This window comes from Lacerta agilis, chromosome 16, assembly GCF_009819535.1.
Source record: "Lacerta agilis isolate rLacAgi1 chromosome 16, rLacAgi1.pri, whole genome shotgun sequence".
In the NCBI taxonomy this organism is placed as follows: Eukaryota; Metazoa; Chordata; class Lepidosauria; order Squamata; family Lacertidae; genus Lacerta; species Lacerta agilis.
Genome location: NC_046327.1, coordinates 24936448 through 24955634, shown reverse-complemented (window position 1 = coordinate 24955634; position 19187 = coordinate 24936448). Strand labels below are relative to the sequence as shown.

The window sequence follows — 19187 nt, the reverse complement described above, 5'->3', positions numbered from 1 at the left end:
GGCTCACCAACCAGACATGTATTTCCCCCAAGCAATAGGCTTGAAGAAGCGGACTGGCGGTCTTGATCTATTAAAAACACAACGGCTGCCTCCCAATCGAGCTCCCTTTGCTGCGGGAGACTAAGGGGAGGGGAGGTGGGAAACGAGCGGAAGCGACCCGGCCGAGAGGGGGCGGAAGTGCCTCTGCCGAAAACAGGAAGCTGCTCCTGTTAAGGGCGGAAGCGAAGCCAAGGTGGGCGGAGCCTGCGAGAGGGGAAAGAGCCCGTGCGCTTGGCTGGAACCCAAGATGGCGGCGGGGATGTACCTGGAGCACTACCTAGACAGTAAGAGCGGGCGCGGGGTTCGGGCGGGACGCGGCTCGAGGCAGGCGGCGCAGCCGGCTCCCAGGAGGCGGCAGAGGCCCCGAAAGCCCGCAGTCGGGGGAGGGGGGTGGTGAGTGAGGTCGAGGGACCTCATTCCTACGTGTGGGTCAGTTCACACGTTACGACAGCAGCCAACCCGGGTTCGCCCCGGTTCCTTTTTAACAGGGCGCTTCGGTGTGCTCAGTGGATCCAGTTCCTTCCTTTCTGGTGCGTTGTCTGTTTGAGTTCGCCCACATTCTATTTTTCATTCCCCACTCCCCCAGAAGGAAGGATGGAAAAAAGGAATTGTTTTGATATTGGCATTGATGAAATTTAAATAATGTTTGCAAATTCCACACACCCTCCCTTTTCTTCCCACATCCACAGTTTGGCTCTGCCCTGGTTAAACTATGGCAGTGCACTCAGATACTGCTGGACACAAACACCCGCTTTACTGCCACTGTATTGTGCTTTGTTGGTTAATGTGTGTGTGTGTGTGTAAGCATGGGGAAAAGCGTACGTAAAATGTGTTCTTAATGTTGTATACCGCCCTGGGATCTTTTGATAAAGGGTGATATATGAATCAAATTATTATTATTATTATATGACAGCCTATCCAGCCATGTAGAATACTGACATGTGTTTCAATCTGTTTGTTTTTTTAGGTTATCATTTATTTTAAGCATTTTTGAATGTTTAAGATCATTGTTATTTACTGATAATGTTATTGTTCTGTTATTTTTTTAAATGCTTTGAGGTTTTATTGCAGTCAAGCCTCGTGAAGTAAATAAACAATGTGTTTTAAGGTATGCACCTACAAATGTAAAATATGATTGTGGCAAACATGGGTATCGTAGGAGTATGCTAGTTGAAAAGCCGAAAGTGGCTGCAGTTTCTTTTCAAGTATATGTTTGGTTAGGAAACTTGAGTTTGTTAACACATGAAGTGGCCCTTTCTTTCTCTTGTAATGCAGAGAAAGGCTTTAAATGGTGTAAAATTTACTCTGTAGCTATTCAGTCAACTTGGAACAGGTGGGTAGCCGTGTTGGTCTGCCATAGTCGAAACAAAATAGAAAATTCTTTCCAGTAGCACCTTAGAGACCAACTGAGTTTGTTCTTGGTATGAGCTTTCGTGTGCTGAAGAAGTGTGTATCTGAAGAAGTATCTGAAGAAGTGTGCATGCAGTCAACTTGGAGTTAATGTTGAGCATACCGTAAAAGAAAGTATAAATGAAGGTGTAGGACAGAAGTAACACAGGCAGGTCCCCACCAAGCTGATCATCTTCTCCATCTCACACTTTCCCTCTTTCTCTAGGCATTGAGAATTTGCCCTTTGAGCTGCAGAGAAACTTCCAGCTCATGAGAGACCTGGACCAACGAACAGAAGGTAAGTCTGCAAAGCCCCTGCTGATTCAGATTGACTATGTAAGTCTTCTTTGTCACACATTGAAGAACAAATAAACCTGGTGTTCATATCCCTTTCTGTTTGGTGTCATGCCAGAGTGGTCTGTTACAATGCTGCGCCCTACTTTTGGTTTCAGATCTCAAATCAGAGATTGATAAACTGGCCACCGAATATATCAGTAATGCACGGACGTTGTCTTCAGAGGAGAAACTGGGGCTCCTCAAGCAGATCCAAGAGGCCTATGGGAAGTGCAAGGAGTTCGGTGACGACAAAGTGCAGCTCGCGATGCAGACGTATGAGATGGTACGAGGGTGCTTGATTAGGTGGAGTTTTTTTAACAGTCTTTGTGAAGAGCTTTCATCCAAGCGAAATTCTACCTCTTCCGGCAGTTACTTTCTGCGGCCAATCTCTTTGTCCTCTTAATGGTTGGGACATACTACCTCAAAAATAATGCTCTCCCCCTCTTACCATGTCTGCAGGTAGATAAGCACATCCGGCGACTGGACACAGATCTCGCCCGGTTTGAAGCTGACTTGAAAGAGAAGCAGATAGAGTCAAGTGACTATGACAGTTCATCTAGTAAAGGCAAAAAGAGTGAGTTCTTGTTTCTGTAGAAGTGGCTGACACGAGGCAGGAGGGTACGGGAACTGGGGCAAGTGAAAGAAGTCCAGAAACGGTGATAGTAGGATTTCAGTTTTCAGAGCAAATTACTGCAAAAGAGAGGTACGAAAGAGGAAAAATTACTGAGTATTTCCTTCCATTCCACTGATTTGATTCCATCAGCAGATGGAATGCATTGGGTACCATCCACACAGTTGCTGCCTGACTCCACCCAAACTCATAGTGGGGGGGAAATGCTAGCTAATAGGTAGACAAGGGGGAAAATATTCCATAATGGGTGACTTGAAGTACCCTTGCATTGGCAGGGTAAATGTACACATAGGCTGCAGCAAAGAAGACATTTTAATACAATAAGTGACTATGCCACAAGTTGACTGTGAAGTCAGCGAGCCAACCAGGAGCGAAGCCTACCTGGTGCTATCAAATTGAACATATTTGTAAGTGAAAAGTTGTGTAGACTTGGAATTTGATGCTAAAAGAAGACACTTCTAAAAAGAAGAAGAAGAGGGGATTGGTTAAAAAGAAGTTAAGGAAGAGATGGTGACACCAATTTATTATTTATATGCTGATCATCTGACTGGGTGGCACCAGCCAATCTGGGCAGCTTCCAACAAAGCATCAGACACAGTAAAACATTGAACATTAAAAACTTCCCTGTACAGGGCTGCCTTCAGATGTCTTTTAAAAGTCAGATAGTTGTTTATTTCCTGGACGTTTGATGAGAGGGCGTTCCTTAGGGCAGGAGCGACTTCCCAGAAGGCCCTCTGCCTGGTTCCCTGTAACCTTACTTTTCGCAGTGAGGGAACAGCCAGAAGGCCCTTGGAGCTGGACCTAAGTGTCCGGGCTGGACAGTGGGGGGTGGAGATGCTCCTTCAGGTATACTGGGCCTGTATAGACCTTGCTCCCACCTTGACCCGCTCTTATCTCCATCTTAGGAAGTAGCAAGTACCGCCAGGAGGTTTTTTTTTAAAAAAGCATTGTAATAGAAAATTCAATTAAATGTATCCCACAGATTAGGAGAAAATGCACAAATGAACCTGAGAGAATGTAATTTTGATTTACTCAAGTCAAGGAAGCTATCACAAGCAGGAAGACTTCATTTTAAAATACTCTTGAATATATGTTTTTTGGTTATGTAAGTAGCAGGTGAAATTCTGAATATTAAGTGGCATATAAATAAAGTAGATTCTGCCACAAACAGATTGGCAAAAAAAGCTTTAGGAAAACAAGAGATGCTGAGAGAAAATCCACATAGCTTCTGCAAAAAGAAGTCCTGCCGTAGCAACCTTTTAGAATTATCCTCTCATGGAACAGTGTCTGGGTACAGGACATAGAGTAGATGTAAAATGAGTGTTTTCAGAATAGAAGGGAAGCAGTGAGGTATTCTACAGGTCTGTGTTGAGACCTGCACTGTTTGACTTGTTCATAAATTATCTGAAATCCTCTGTGGACATGAGGGCGAAGCTTACATATGACACCAAATGATGGATTCAAAAGAACTTAAAAACCAAAAGGATCTCTCCAGATTGGGCAACAATGAATGCCATTTGAGATTCATTGCAAGTTGGCGCAAAATGATAATGATGATAATTTATTATTTATACCCTGCCCATCTGGCTGGGTTTCCCCAGCGGTTTCCAACAAAAGATTAAAAATACATTAAAACGTCAGTCATTAAAAACTTCCCTAAACAGAGCTGCCTTCAGATGTCTTCTAAACATAAGATAGTTGTTTATTTCTTTGGCATCTGATGGGAGGGTGTTCCACAGGGTGGACGCCACTACTGAGAAGGCCCTCTGCCTGGTTCTCTGTAACTTTGCTTCTTGCAGTGAGGGAACCGCCAGAAGGTCCTCGGCGCTGGACCTCAGTGTCTGGGCAGAACGATGGGGGTGGAGGCGCTCCTTCAGGTCAAGGCCATTTAGGGCTTTAAAGGTCAGCACCAACACTTTGAATTGTGCTGGGAAACGTACTGGGAGCCAATGTAGGTCTTTCAAGGCCAGTGTTATGTGGTCTCAGCAGCCGCTCCCAGTCACCAGTCTAGCTGCCGCATTCTGGATTAGTTGTAGTTTCCGGGTCACCTTCAAAGGTAGCCCCACGTAGACTGCATTGCAGTAGTCCAATCAGAAGATAATCAGAGCATGCACTACTCTTGCGAGAGTGTCTGTGGGCAGGTAGGGTCTCAACCTGCATACCAGATGGAGCAGGTAGACAGCTGCCCTGGACATAGAATTGACCTGTGCCTCCGTGGACAGCTGTGAGTCCAGAATGACTCCCAGGTTGCACATCTGGTCCTTCAATGATGGAGCATTGGAGCAGAAAATCTGGGCAGCTACCGTGAGAAGCAGGATGCTGGGCTAGGTGGCTCTATAAGCTGATCCAGCAGGCTTTTTTGTGTGCAGTCAGATTCACATTGGGCTTAATTTATTCAGATTGCTAATGCTGTTTCCAACGTGTTCAATGGGGGGCGGGGAGGAGGAGAGATTTCTAGAGCGCCAAGTTGTTGTTTTTTCTACAGAGGTTTGGAAGTATACTAGTAGGCCAAATGGGCTCCGTTGGTCCCAAAGAGAGGTACTTGATTTGCCCCCCTTTGTCCGTGTTGTGCACACAGAAGGCCGGGTCCAGAAAGAGAAGAAAGCAGCCCGTGCTCGCTCCAAGGGGAAGAATTCTGACGAGGAGGCGCCAAAGACAGCCCAAAAGAAGCTGAAACTAGTCCGCACGTGAGTGAGTGGGAAGAGGGGACAGGCAGAAGGCAGTGATCTGTGTTAGTAGTTGTTACCAGTCTCGCCCAATGCCAGGTCTACTCCATTCTAGTACCATCCATGGTCATTGTTGTGCCCAGAAACTCTGACAGACTTGGGAGGTCAGTTTTCCTACTAGTGAGGATTGTGAGAAGTGCCAAGCTGGCAAGTTCTTTATTTCTTAAGGGAAACCAAGGTAGTTGGTTCCAAGGGATACAGGTGGCGCTGTGGTCTAAACCACTGAGCCTCTTGGGCTTGCTGATCAGAAGGTTGGCCGTTTGAATCCCCGCGACGGGGTGAGCTCCCGTTGCTCTGCCTGCCAACCTAGCAATTTGAAAGCACACCAGTGCAAGTAGATAAATAGGTACTGCTGTGGCGGGAAGGTTAACGGCGTTTCCATGCGCTCTGGCTTCCGTCCCAGTGTTTCATTGCGCCAGAAGTGGTTTAGTCATGCTGGTCACATGACCCAGAAAGCTGTCTGCGGACAAACGCCGGCTCCCTCGGCCTGAAAGCAAGATGAGCGCAGCAACCCCATAGTCGCCTTTGACTGGGCTTAACCATCCAGAGGTCCTTTACCTTTTACCTAGTTTATTCCAGAGTGAGGTGGGGGTGAAGGGAAGGTTTTTCGATTGCAGGGGTCTGAGAGACGTCTCCACTGATGACTTACTAACTTTGTTTTCCGCCCTGAAGCAGCACAGAATATGGGATGCCTTCGGTTACCTTTGGAAATGTGCACCCCTCCGATGTGCTGGACATGCCTGTGGACCCCAATGAGCCCACCTACTGCCTCTGCCACCAAGTCTCCTATGGGGAGATGATTGGTTGTGACAACCCTGATGTAAGAGACTCTTTTGGGAGTTGAGGGTGGGGGATAAGAGGGGCTCCGATCTGGGGCAATGTGAAACAGCTGCAGATGCGGGGAATCTAAAGGGCTTCATGACACCTTTGAGGAAGTCAGGATTCTGAAACGAGAATATTTTTGTTATGACCTTAGTACAAATTGGCAACACTGTTTAAAATATAAAAGGTTCCCTAATTAGCAATCCACCCTTTGGCTTGCTGTTCAGCTTGCCTTGTTTCTTCTTTTTTTAGAAGTGAATGCCTATGGAAAAAACTATGGTTATGGGGCACTTGTTTACTGTGTGTTTATGTATTCTTTCCCTCAGGACTCTTGCCAGGCCTCATGCAATAGTGCAGTTTTAGCTGAAGTTCTCTTTTGCCACTGCATAGTGGATAAGGAGTGCATCATGTCTGGTCGGCAAAATGTGCCTCACTTGCCTCTTTCTATAAAAAAAGTTTTCCTGGAATGTTGCCACATTATCTCTGCATGCCACAGCACTTCTTCAGCCACTCCTTCAGCTCCCCTCCTTCCTTCCCTCCCTAAAGGAGCTGCAAATGGAGGGAGCACTAAGTGGAAATGGCTTCTCGTGACCTAGCACCTGCAGTCACTGCCCAACCCGACAGTTTTCCTTTAGGCTTCCCAGCAGCAGTGTTCCTTGAAACACCGAGGCACTTGCTCTCTGAGCCATCCCCAGTAGTGTCGTCTGTGTTATACTTCCCAAACTTTGTAGCACCCACAACACCAAATTGAGAGGCTCTGGGTTCACAGGTTCAATCTGCTCAGTGAAAGATTGCATATGTGTAACAAGTGGTAGGAGAAGAATTTGAGAAGATGATACTGGATTGGAGCCCTGCCCTGTCTCCATTTGAGTTTTTTTTTTTTTTTTAAGATTTTATTATTTTTCCATAAAACAAAACAAAAACAACATAGAACATACATAAACACAATGAAAACATAATACACAATCAACAATATAAAACACAACAATACCATACAAAAAAGAAAACTTATACAAACCTTACTAGCTATTTATCTTTGTTTCTCTACTTTTTTAACTTCTTAGGGGGACTTCCCCTGGTCCCTCCTCTGTCTTCAAAAACATATATACTGTTTAGGTAGCTTCATTTCTTTTCCCATTAACTCATGCTCAATATCCTAGTGTTCTTTAAATTTGTCTAAACCAATATATTTCTTAACTTATATTCTATATCATAACACCTTATATAAATAGATCTGTCACATCAAAATTTCTTCTACCACCATTATAACTAACCTTAAACTTCTAAAGCCGATTCTTTTATATATTTCTGCACAAATATTCAAACATTCAATTTAACATACTTAACTAAATAGTCCTTGAATTTCTTCCAATCTTGCGACACCTTCTCCTCCCTCTGGTCTCGGATTCTGGCGGTCAGATCTGCGAGTTCCATGTACTCCATCAACTTCATCTGCCATTCTTCAATTGTCGGTATCTCTTCACCCTTCCAAGTTCTTGCCAATAAAATTCTAGCCGCTGTCGTGGCATACATAAAAAATATTCTATCCTGACTGGGTATCTCTTCGTTGGTCATGCTCAAAAGAAAAGCCTCTGGTTTCTTACAAAAGGTAATTTTCATTACCTTCTTCATCTCATTATAAATCTTATCCCAGAAGGCCTTTACCCCTGAACACGACCACCACATATGATAAAAGGTACCTTTCGACGCTTTACATTTCCAACACACATCCGACATTTTAGAATTCATTCTAGCTAACTTAACTGGTGTCGGATACCATCTATATATCATTTTCATAACATTTTCTCTTAAACTATTGCATGCAGTAAAATTGATACCTTTCTGCCACAATCTCTCCCAGTCATCCATCATAATATTATGACCCACATCTTTTGCCCAGTCTATCATTGTTGATTTAACCAATTCATCTTTCGTATGCCACTCTAGCAACAAATTATACATCTTGGAAAGGTTTTTAGAGTTCGATTCAATCAGTTCTGTTTCCAGTTTTGATTTTTCCACTTGAAAACCAATTTTTTTGTCTAGTTTAAATGTTTCATGAACCTGATGATATTGCAGCCAGTCAGGGACTTGACTTTTGACCTGATCATAACTTTTCAACTTAAATGAGTCCCCTTCCTGCTGCAATATGTCCATATATCGTAACCAACTTGCAGACATGTTTGGTCTCTTATAGGCCTTGGCCTCCACAGGTGATATCCATCTAGGAGTCTTTCTCTCCAGTAAGTCTTTATATCTAATCCAAACCTGATACAGAGATTTCCTGATTATGTGGCTCTTAAAAGTTCTGTGGATTTTAGCTTTGTCGTACCAAAGGTATGCATGCCAACCAAACATGTTGTCGTGTCCTTCCAAGTCCAACACGTCTACATTCTGTAGTTTAAACCAATCTTTTAACCAACAAAAGGCCGCTGCTTCAAAATAAAGTCTTAAATCCGGCAGGGCAAAGCCTCCTCTCTCTTTGGAGTCTGTCAGGATCTTAAACTTAATTCTAGGCTTTTTGCCCTGCCATATAAACTTCGATAAGTCCCTTTGCCATATCTTAAAACAGTCTATTTTATCCAGAATTGGTATGGCTTGGAATAAAAACAGCATCCTTGGTAGGACATTCATTTTGATCGCTGCTATTCTTCCCATTAACGACAGTTTCAATCTTGTCCATATCTCCAGATCTTTCTTTATCTCTGTCCACAGTTTTTCGTAATTATCTTTGTACAGGTTCACGTTTTTTGCTGTGAGATTGATACCTAGATATTTTACAGATTTAACGAAATTGAGGCCTGTGCCTTCTTGTAGTCTTTGTATCTGTTCTGCACTCATATTTTTACTTAAGACTTTGGTTTTCTGTTTATTTAATTTGAAGCCAGCTACACGTCCAAATTGTTCAATTAATTCCAAGGCTTTGGGGACACTGCTTTCCGGTTCTTGCAGGGATAGCATCAAATCATCTGCGAAGGCGCGTAGTTTGTATTCTTTCTCTCCCACCCTGATTCCTTTTATCTGTTTCTCTTTTCGAAGCATATTTAAAAGGACCTCCAGGACCGTGATAAATAATAAAGGGGAGATAGGGCACCCTTGTCTTGTTCCTTTTTCAACTTCAATTTCCTCCGATATCACACCATTTACTATTATTTTTGCTCTTTGTTCTGTATAAATGGCTTTAATGCCATTTAGAAATCTTTCTCCAACTCCCATCTTTTCCAAATTCTTTTTCATAAACATCCAAGATATCTTGTCGAAGGCTTTCTCCGCATCAATAAACAATAGTGCTGCCTCTGTATTTATGTTTCTTTCCAGTTTTTCTAAAATGTCTACAATAATTCTTGTATTATTACTTATTTGTCTTCCTGGAAGGAAACCCGCTTGATCTTTATGTATGTAGTCTTTCAGCACTCTTTTTAATCTTGTAGCCATAACATTTGCGAAAATTTTATAATCCACATTCAAAAGGGAAATTGGACGATAGTTTTTCATTTGCATTCTGTCTGTATCTGGTTTTGGAATCAGTGTGATAAAGGCTTCTTTCCACGTCTCTGGCGCCCTATCTCCTTCCAATATTTTATTGCAAACTTCTTTCAGAGGCTGCGAAAGCCAATCTTTAAGAGTCTTATAAAACTTTGCTGTTAGTCCATCTGGTCCTGGTGCCTTTCCTAGTTGCATATTTTTAATTGCGTCCTCAATCTCTTGGGTCGATATTGGGTGGTTGAGGGTTATTAGTTTATCCTCTGGGACTTTTTGCAGACTATGTTGTTGCAGAAATCGGTCTATCTCTTCTTCTTTTATCCTTTCCTCCTTGTACAGTTGCTTGTAAAATTTTTGAAAACACTTTCTGATTTCCTCCGGGTTCTCCACTATTTTTCCATTTACTGCTAAATTACCGATGACATTTGCCTTTTGTCTTTTCTTCAGTTGCCAAGCTAGTAGTTTTCCACATTTGTTCGCAGATTCAAATGATCTTTGTTTCATCATTTTTAATTTCCATTCTATATCTTGATTCATAGTCTTAGCATACTGGGATTGTAAGTATTTAATTTCCTTTTGAATTCTTAAGGATTTGGGATGTCCTCTTAACTCTTTTTCTTTAGCTTTGATTAATTTCAACAGTCTTTCCATTTCCGCATTTTGTAGTTTTTTCTTTTTTGCTTTTTCACTTATGAGGAATCCTCTCATTACCGCTTTACTTGCATCCCAAGCAGTTCTTTTTTCTACTTCCGAATTCCAATTGATTTGAAAATACTCCTTCATCTTTTTCACAGCTTTTTCTACCAGCTTGGTATCTCTCATCAGCGCATCATCCATTCTCCATCTGAAAGAACCCTTGGAAGCCATCTTAAGAGTTACCTGTACAGGATTATGGTCCGAATAAGTCTTTGGGCCGATTTCTGCTTTTTGTATTTTCGGTGCCAATTCGTTCGATATCCAGATGTAATCTATCCTCGACCATGACTGCTGGGATTCACTGAAATAAGTTGCCTCAGTGTCGGTGGGGTTTTTAAACCTCTAAGCATCCTCCAAATTTAAATTATCCACCATTTCGAAAAAAGTCTTGGTTAGTTTCCCATCATTTGTTAATTTGGTTCTTTGGGATCTATCCATTAAAGTGGAAACTGCACCATTAAAATCTCCTAGGCAAACTAATTTATAATCCAAATAGTCCAACAGCAAGTCATGTATTTTTTTGTAAAAAATTGACTTTCCATCATTTGGTGCGTAGAGTCCCAGAATCAGAAATTTTTCGCCTTGTATTTTGATTTCAATTGCGATGTATCTCCCTTCTTCATCTTTAAATAACTGTTTTGGGCTATATTTCTCCTTTGCATATATTACCACGCCTCTCTTTTTGACCTTATCTGACGATATGAACTCTTGGCCTAGCTTTTTATTTTGTAGTAATCTTCTATGTCGCCGAACTATGTGTGTCTCCTGTAAACAAATAATATCCAAATTCTTCTTTTCCAGTCCATGAAATACTCTGCGTCTCTTTGGTCTCTGGTTCAATCCCCGTACATTCCATGTCATTAGCTTGAACGCCATTTTCCTTTGTTTTAGTCCTCTCCTCCAGTTGCTTCTGCCTTCTTACCTTCTTCTGGGTCCTTTTCGCTTGGTCCCGGTGTCCCCGGCGGTGGAAGTACTCCTGGACGTCTCTGTAGAAATGATGGATCAAGTGGTCCTTTGAGCTCTTCCAGATGTTTATCCAAATTTTTTTGCTTTTCAGCCAGGGATTTAATTCTTATCTTTTTCCCCTCAAATGTAAATGCAAGGCCCTCTGGAAATTCCCAACTGAAGGAGATGTTGTTTCTTCTTAACTCAGCAACCAAGTCGTTATATGGAATTCTTTTGTCCAAAAAGAATCTGGGGATATCCTTATAAAAGATGACTTTATTCCACTGTACCACCAGGTTATTTTTGTAATGCAGATCCAGAAAGAAATCCCTGTCGTTTCTGTCATGCAACACAAGCAAACAGTCGCTGACTGTTTTGGCACTTTTCTTCCCTCTGGATCCTCTAGGCCCAAATCTGAAGGCTTTCACTATGCGTGCTTCAACGTTTACTTCTTCCAATTCCCAATATGACGAGAATAACTTCACAATATAAGCTTTCAGGTCTTCTCCTTCCAATTCTGGAAGACCCCTGAGACGGATGTTCCCCTCTCTCTGGTGGAGTTGAAGAAAGGCAAGAGACTCTTCTACAGTTCTCTGTCGTGTGCCAATTCTCTCTAGATTCTCCAAGTCTATATTGTCCAGTTTCTGTTCCACCTTTTTTATTTTTTCTTGGACCACTTTAAATTGCTCAGAGTCCTTTTTCAGGGTTGTTACCTCCTGTGCTATGTTATTTATTTGATCTCTGTTCTTTCTTACGTTCTCCTCAATTTGGCCAATTGATCTCTCCAATGTGTCAGTGGAATTTTTTATATCAGCTTTTAAATCGACTTGGAGTTTTTCTATTGCAGAGTTAACTGTAGCATTAACTGATGCACTAATTGTATTAACTGAAGCCTGCGTTTGCTTCAACCCCTCCGTCACGCTTTTAAGTCCTTCTGCTATTTCTGCAACACTAGCAGTTAGTTTCTCCATCTGTTCTTGCAAAGATAGGGAAAAGGAGCCTTTTCTTTGTGAAGAGCTAGATGTTTTGGATCTAGTGCTCTCATGCATGTCCTGTGAGCTCTGCAATTGTAATCTCAAGGTCACTCCAGTTGCTGTGGTAACCGTTTCAGACATTCACAGCAGAAAGCCAACAGTCTTAAAAGTAAACACCAGGTGGCCAGCAGTTCACTTCTGAGAACAAAGAGACTGCTGAGCCAGGAGTCCCACACACAAGTCCAGTAGTAAAGCTTCTAGGCACAGAGTTCACAGTTTTAAAGTCTCAAAGTATTTTGCAGTCAAAAAGAAATTTGTTTTTTAAATAGTCCAAGCCAGTAACTATATTTCCCTTGCAGTGTAACCACCAAGTCTTTAAAATGTGTTGTAGCTGGCCACAAAGTATCTGTAAAGTCTCCACTGGTAAACAGTCACTGATACAGTAGCAAGACAAAAAAAAATGGCAACAATTTACTGCAGCCCGCTACCGACCCCGAATCCTAATCCTGAGGGAGAGCGGTGTCTTCTTTTGCCATATCTCCTACTTTCAAGTCTTTAGACAACTTTAAAACAACTTTTAATCCACTTTTAAAAAGTTTGGCAAAGTTCGCAAAACTTTCCCGTTAGTCGCGGCTTTGATCTTTTAGCGCTACCAAGCTCCGGCAAACAGTTCAAAGGGAGCAGGCTTCCTTTTAGCTTTTCTCTGTAAGTTATTGTTCTTCAAAGTTCAAAATCAGTTCAAAATCTTTACTTACAGAGTTTCTTTTGAGGCTTCTAGATAGGAAGTGTCGGGTGCTCGAATCTGGCGGGATCGCTGCTTTGATCCTCCGAAGGCAGTCACCTCTTCAGTCCCGTGCCGGAGCTCCGCTCGCCTGATTTTCCCCCTTTCGAGGGTCGATCAGGAGCGGGGACGGCACGTCTGGGACCCACGAGGAAAACGGTCCACGGGACGCTCTTCCCGTGGCTTTAAGGGACCCGTGGCGCAGGCACGGTAATCCCTAAAGCCTTGCGGAGGACGGAGCCGTCGGACTCCCGTCCGCCATTGACCGGCACCAAACCGGAAGTCCCTCCATTTGAGTTTTGTGTCTTAATTTATCACAGATAACAGCCATTTGGTGATACAGACCTACTTCCATCCTTCCAAATATTTTCCTGTTTTAGTATTCACTTATTTCCACATATTTCCTGGGTCTTCATCTACTAATCAGTTTTAAAAAAATAAGTCCAAATGAGTGTGTGTGCTAAGGCTTTTATGTAATTGAGCAGGATTGAGGTATAGCTTTAATTCTTCAGTCTGCATTCCCAGCAAGTTGTGTCTGCACAGGACTCATCAGTTCTTTAGGCAGATATGTATTTAGTTGTGTTAGCTACTGGCCTTTGCAATTTGTGTAGAGTATCGGAGAAAATAATTAAACTGAATTAAAACACCAGTTATTTGTGTGCAAATGTACAGAATACATACAGCATCCCTTAACAGATAAATTTTTAAAATTTTAAAATTACACAACTATACAGTTTAAAACTCAGGACATTGTTGTGGCCTTATTTGAATCATCATCATTTGTATGCTGCCTTTCCAAAGTTAACTATGCTGAAGAAAGCTTGCAACATGAAAGCATGTACATAATTACAGCAATATAACAAACAATATAACATAAATAACATAAATAAAAATATCTCTGTAAGCATACAGAAAAATAAACATTTCCTAAATAAATCATAAGGTTTAACAATAAAGATGCATATATTTTGCTATTATTGGGTTTTTTTGTATCTTAAATCTTGACCCCCAACAACAACAACAAAAACCCTAAACAGTACTCCACCCCAAGAGTGCTTTGCAGGACTCGCAGTAAAATTAGCTTCTGGCATCTTCAGCAGCCTCAGCTTTTATAGCTGAAGTCAGTCCAGGCCCCTTGCTCAGGCCAGCTGAAAAGAGGCTAGCAGGCAGGGAGCAGTCCTGTGGGGCTCACAGCAAAGATGGCACCTGGCCTCATCAGCAGCATTGGCTTTTTACAGCTGGAGTCAGTCAGGGCCCCACCCTCCCAGGCCAGGTGGAAAGAGGAGGAGCAAAGCAGGGAGCAGGCCTTGCAGGACTCACAGCAAAGGTGGTTAGATGCAATTGGCGAAAATGCCCTCGCTGAGACAGTATCAGCTCTTTATTAGGACATAGAAGCTGCACTCGCTGAACTGGTTGGTTGATTCTTCAGCAGGCACCATTCCACTGGTGTGTGTTTTTCTAATGGGGTGTGTGTGTGTAACAGCTTCAGAGTTGATGAGCCCCAGAGAGAGAGAGAGAGAGAGATGGTTGGTTAAGAAGCTTTGGGAGAGTCAGGAGCAGGCATAGGCAAACTCGGCCCTCCAGATGTTTTGGGACTACAACTCCCATCATCCCTAGCTAACAACCAGTGGTCAGGGATGATGGGAATTGCAGTCTCAAAACAGCTGGGGGACCGAGTTTGCCTGTGCCTGGTTAGGAGCAAGGGAGAAGGGCATGTCCATTATGGAGTAGAATTATGTACTGATCCTTTACAAAGACAGTGATGGCAAACCATAAGAGGGAGGGAAAGGGCTTGAAAGTGGGGCTCTGAGAAACCCCAAACAATTAATAACGTGGAGAAGAGACGAGGGGTCACTAACTTTAAGCTTTTGTGCTCTTTATACCTTTCACCAGTGCTCCATTGAATGGTTCCATTTCGCTTGTGTGGGCTTGACAACAAAGCCAAGAGGGAAATGGTGAGTGGCTTATTTACTTTCTCTAGTGCCTTATAAAATCTCTGTGCCCAGCCCACTGTGCTCTGAGGGAATTGGAGCACTGAACGTTTGGAGTTTGAGGAAAGATTGCCGTTTTCTGAAGAGTCTTTGGGTGCTCATTAGGAAAGACTAGCAAAATACACAGATAGAAGAAGACTGCGTTTCAGGATTCACTGGGTGGGGGGGTACAAAGCCTTGCAGGATCCTAATTTGTAAGAAATGGGCCTCCCAGCATCTAACTGGAGGCTAGGTTTTGCTGCCACTGCAACAGCTCCACCAAGTACTGTACTTATCCTCTCCCCTTGGAGTGAATGGCAGCTATTCATGTACCGTATTTTTCGCTCCATAGGACGCTCCGGACCATAGGGCGCACCTCATTTTTAGAGGAGGAAACAAGAAAAAAAAATATTTTTCTGGTTTTCCTCCTCTAAAAGTCCTGTTTTGTTTTGTTTTTTGTTTTGTTTTTGAGGATCAGCTAAAAGTTTTGCAGCTTTTTTGCAAAGGGAAAAGCCCTGGGGTTTTTGGTTTTTTTTTTTTTTTGGAGGATCAGCTAAAGGTTTTGCTGCTGTTTTTGCAAAGGCAAAAGGCCTTTTTTGAGAATCAGCTAAAAGTTTTGCAGCTTTTTTTGCAAAGGGAAAAGCCCTAGGGGTTTTTTTTTTTGTTTTTTTGAGGATCAGCTAAAGGTTTTGCAGCTTTTTTTGCAAAGGGGGAAAAGCAAAGCTCCTTTTGCAAAGGGGGAAAAGCAAAGAGGAAAAGCCCCATTTTTATGGGGTTTAACTCACATTTCTGAAAAATCTTAAGGAAAGGGAGCCATTTCTACTGTTTCCAGACAGATAATCTACTCAGCCAGTCACATGTTCTGGGGAAACAAACAATCTCCCTCTGCAGCACATTCAACAAAGGAGGGCGGGGCTGAAAAGGAGCCAGGACTCTTATCTCTCTCCCGATCTCTTGCTGATCAGCTGCTGAGCGGGGTCCTTTCAACACTCCCTTTTCTCTTTGTAAAATAAAAAGCACAATCTGCTTTTGGCCCCTGGGCAATTCAGCTCCAGGGACCACCATTCGCTCCATAAGACGCACAGGTATTTCCCCTTACTTTTTAGGAGGAAAAAAGTGCGTCTTATGGAGCAAAAAATACGGTATATGGGTGAAAGCTGTAGGGGTGTGCTTGGTGACTCAACTGGTGTGATGGCCCCAGCTACTGAGAACTGTTCCTGTAATCATCTGACTGCTCCAACCTTTCGAGAGTTTCTTGTGCATACTGGAGTTTTGACACTGTGAGTCCATAGCAGTTGGGGTTTAAAAATATATTCAATCTTTGTTCGTGTCTATGTTACATGTACTTGGGCCTCTTGTATGGATGTTGATAATTTGATGTTGATATTTCGATATTTTGTATATGCTTGTGTAACAGTAATCATAGTAATAATAAAATTAAAATAAAACAAACTGCCTGCCTGCAATATATTGTCAAGACTTCAGATGCTTGTATCTCTGCAAATTGTGAATTTTGCACTCTCACTTTCTGGTGCCATACTTGATGGATAACTCACTTGGTGACCTGAGAATATTACACTATGACGTGGGGGGGAAATGTATTTTGGACTTTTCTGGCAACACAAATGCTTTAAAAGATTATATGCAGTGACTTGCAAAAGCTCACAACCAGAGAGAGGGTTGTTTTTGCTGAAAAGAGGCACCATCCCCAACCTTTAGCTGTATTTCTCTTTTGTGGAAAAACCATTTTCTTCCAAATTCTCCATGCACTCCTGGCAGACTGTTGAAATCCAAATTCTAAAAAAAAGCTTTACAGATTTTTAAAACCTAGGCACAGCATTGAAGGAAATGTATGAATAGGGCCATCCTATCACAAGATGAAAAATCTGAGATGAAAAATCCAGATGACATCACTAATTAACATAAATTATGCTCTACTAAAAAGTTTTCTTTCACCGGCTTTCCTTAAAGCAATGTTTCCCAAACCTGGGTCTCCAGCTGTGTTGTGTTTTTGTTTTTTTACTACAATTCCCATCATCCCTTACCGCTGGTGCTGCTAGCAGGGGATGATGGGAATTGTAGTCCAAAAACAGCTGGAGACCCAAGTTTGGGAAGCACTGCCTTAAAGGAACAGGAGCATCTGAATAAATGCATGATGGATTGTGCCCTCTAGGACAGACCAGACTGTCTCCTCCTGTGCTGCTTTTAGTGGCACCCAGAATCTGAATTGTTTTCCTACCCTGTGTCCTGGTAATGCATTTTTTGTATACAAATTTACTCAGTTTGCATAGCACCTGTTATATTGCTTTCTTTTCTGCATGCAGAATTGGGAATTTCTTAATACGCAATTCTAGATGCCTTTTCATTCTCAGACACCATTTGTATCGTGATTACTGCTTTTGCCTTGTCTCCCTGCTACAGGTTCTGCCCTCGCTGCTCCCAGGAGAGGAAGAAGAAATAAAATCTGTGTGTTCTGAGGTCCAGATGTGGTTACCAGAACACCCACCCCTACTCCTGGGCTTCAGCACCCTTCTCCCAGTTCCTGGGGCTTCATAGTTAGGGGGGCGGGTCTCATCCTGGGTGAGCAGAGCTACCTGTGAATGGTTTGTATCCATATGATGGTTCCTGCGTGTACTGAAACACTCACTGCTTCCCAGTTCCTCTGTGGCGGCAACCCTTGAGGGGAAGATGGAGTAAGCCCTCTTCGTTCTTACAACCTTTTACCCTGCATAGGTTCCAAAGCTTGTATTAGCTCGGAGGAACCCAGACTTTGTTGGTGGAAGAAGGAACGACACCTGAATAACAGAAGAAGTAAAACATTTCCTCCAGAAATTTCTCATTTGTGTCCCAGAAGAGAGGGGCAACCAGGTCAACCCCTTGTTCAGTAAGTTGGGTAAGAAGATGGGCATCTCATGCCTTCCCTTTCCCTCCACGACATTCCATTTCTCAAAGGGAGCGGAACCATTTAGAGCCAACTGGAATGGGTCTCGTTTTCTTCGTGAGGAGCGCCCCCCTGCCTGCTGAATGAAGTGTTTTGTGGATTTTTAAACGGAGGCCATCCAGAATTCACTCCTCTCTCGGTGGTGCTTGTATTGGGGGAAACCCCGTGTTGTAAAATATGGCATTAAATAAAGTCAGTTCAACAAACTTTGTAGTGATTCTCGGTTGTGAGTAAATGGTGGGATTCACAGAGCTGATGGTCAGCAGCCAAGTGATTGACGGAAGTAGAGGCATCATCAGCACTTAAGAGCTCTAACTTGCCCGTCTTACCTGCAGTGGTGTTTCTGATACCTGGTTTTCAATATTGCGATATATCAGCAGCTAAACATCGCGTTATGCTGATATATCACAATGTCTGGAATAAAGGCGGAGCACTGTTGCTGTTGTTATTATTTCATTTGTACCTCACCCATCTTAGTTGCCCCAGCCACTCTGGATGGCTTCCAGCAAATATAAAAGCATAATAAAATATCAAAAATCAAAAACTTGCCCGTACAACTTCGCTGCCTTCTGGTGTCTTCTAAAAGTTGTATTTTAACACAGTGATGCAAAAAGCTAATAATAAATGATAGGGAATTCAACTGGTTATAGCAACAGGAGAGAGACTTCACAAAAGTGCTTTAAAAAACCTGGTTTGTGGGGAGGGGGGTTTAAAGTATTTGCTAGATACTAGGGACTTCCGGCGGCGACGCCATTGCGGGTGGTCGTGGGCTGCTTCGGCTGCGAAGCACCCAGTCCATCCCGGGGGTTAGGAGCCCTGCTACCGCAAAGCGGGGCTCCGGTTGGGGTGCGGGAAGAGCGTCCCGCACCCTGGGCTCCCCGGCTGTGCCCGTTGTGGCTCCGAACCCTTTCCCCGCTCCCCCTGTAAAGGGGGAGTGGGGGTGAAGGGACGACGGAGCCGGGCTATAGGGGACATGCCCCAACCGGGATGTAAATGCGGCAAAGCCTGTGATGAGCGTCTAAGTTCTACCTGTCTTTAACGAGCTGATAAGAACCCAGTGGCTGTGAGTATTTGATTGACTCTTTGTATTCTTGGAACGATCTGGGGGAAAGAAGAAAGGCAGCCCGCCTCCCTCCCTTCGGGAGTTGAAAGAAATTAACCGTTTAAGTGACTGCTGCTACAACAATTGATAGAAAGTATCTGGAATTTGAAAACTGAGACTGCTGAGATTTCCCTTCGGGGGTTAACTGGGGAAAAAATATCTCCATTTGAAGTTTTGGTCTTTATACTCCGGCTTCATTTATGTTGATGTTTCAGTTAACTCCCACAAATTTATTAAAGCCCATGCTCTGCTTCATGCTCTTTTTTTGGGGGGGGGGGGTTATTTACCTATTGCCATTTTGTTTGTGTTTTCTAGCTATTCTACTTAACGCTGCCATAACCAAATAAAGTCA

At 43.0% G+C, this 19187-nt stretch overlaps 1 protein-coding gene across 3 annotated transcripts; it reads left to right on the top strand.

Annotated features, from left to right (window-relative positions):
* The first annotated feature begins 204 nt into the window (after positions 1-204).
* Positions 205-17939, top strand: ING4 (inhibitor of growth family member 4). Of its 3 annotated transcripts, none has more exons than XM_033173421.1 (8): positions 205-323; positions 1655-1726; positions 1881-2047; positions 2224-2338; positions 4977-5082; positions 5794-5941; positions 14716-14777; positions 17214-17939. In XM_033173421.1, exons 1-8 carry the CDS (start codon positions 287-289, stop codon positions 17251-17253), a joined length of 747 nt encoding a protein of 248 aa, XP_033029312.1. In that variant the 5' UTR covers positions 205-286; the 3' UTR covers positions 17254-17939. The 3 variants fall into 3 exon arrangements, with proteins under 3 accessions (XP_033029312.1, XP_033029311.1, XP_033029310.1); XM_033173420.1 differs by having other exon boundaries at positions 206-323; positions 4974-5082; positions 5797-5941; XM_033173419.1 differs by having other exon boundaries at positions 206-323; positions 4974-5082.
* The last annotated feature ends 1248 nt before the right edge of the window (positions 17940-19187 follow it).

Bases quoted from the DNA above. Each gene is read 5' to 3' on its own strand.
- ING4 (XM_033173419.1), top strand. From the start codon at position 287: ATGGCGGCGGGGATGTACCTGGAGCACTACCTAGACA. The intron at 324-1,654 runs GTAAGAGCGGGC...CTCTTTCTCTAG, and splicing joins CCTGGAGCACTACCTAGACA to GCATTGAGAATTTGCCCTTT. The intron at 5,083-5,793 runs GTGAGTGAGTGG...TCCGCCCTGAAG, and splicing joins AAGCTGAAACTAGTCCGCAC to CAGCACAGAATATGGGATGC.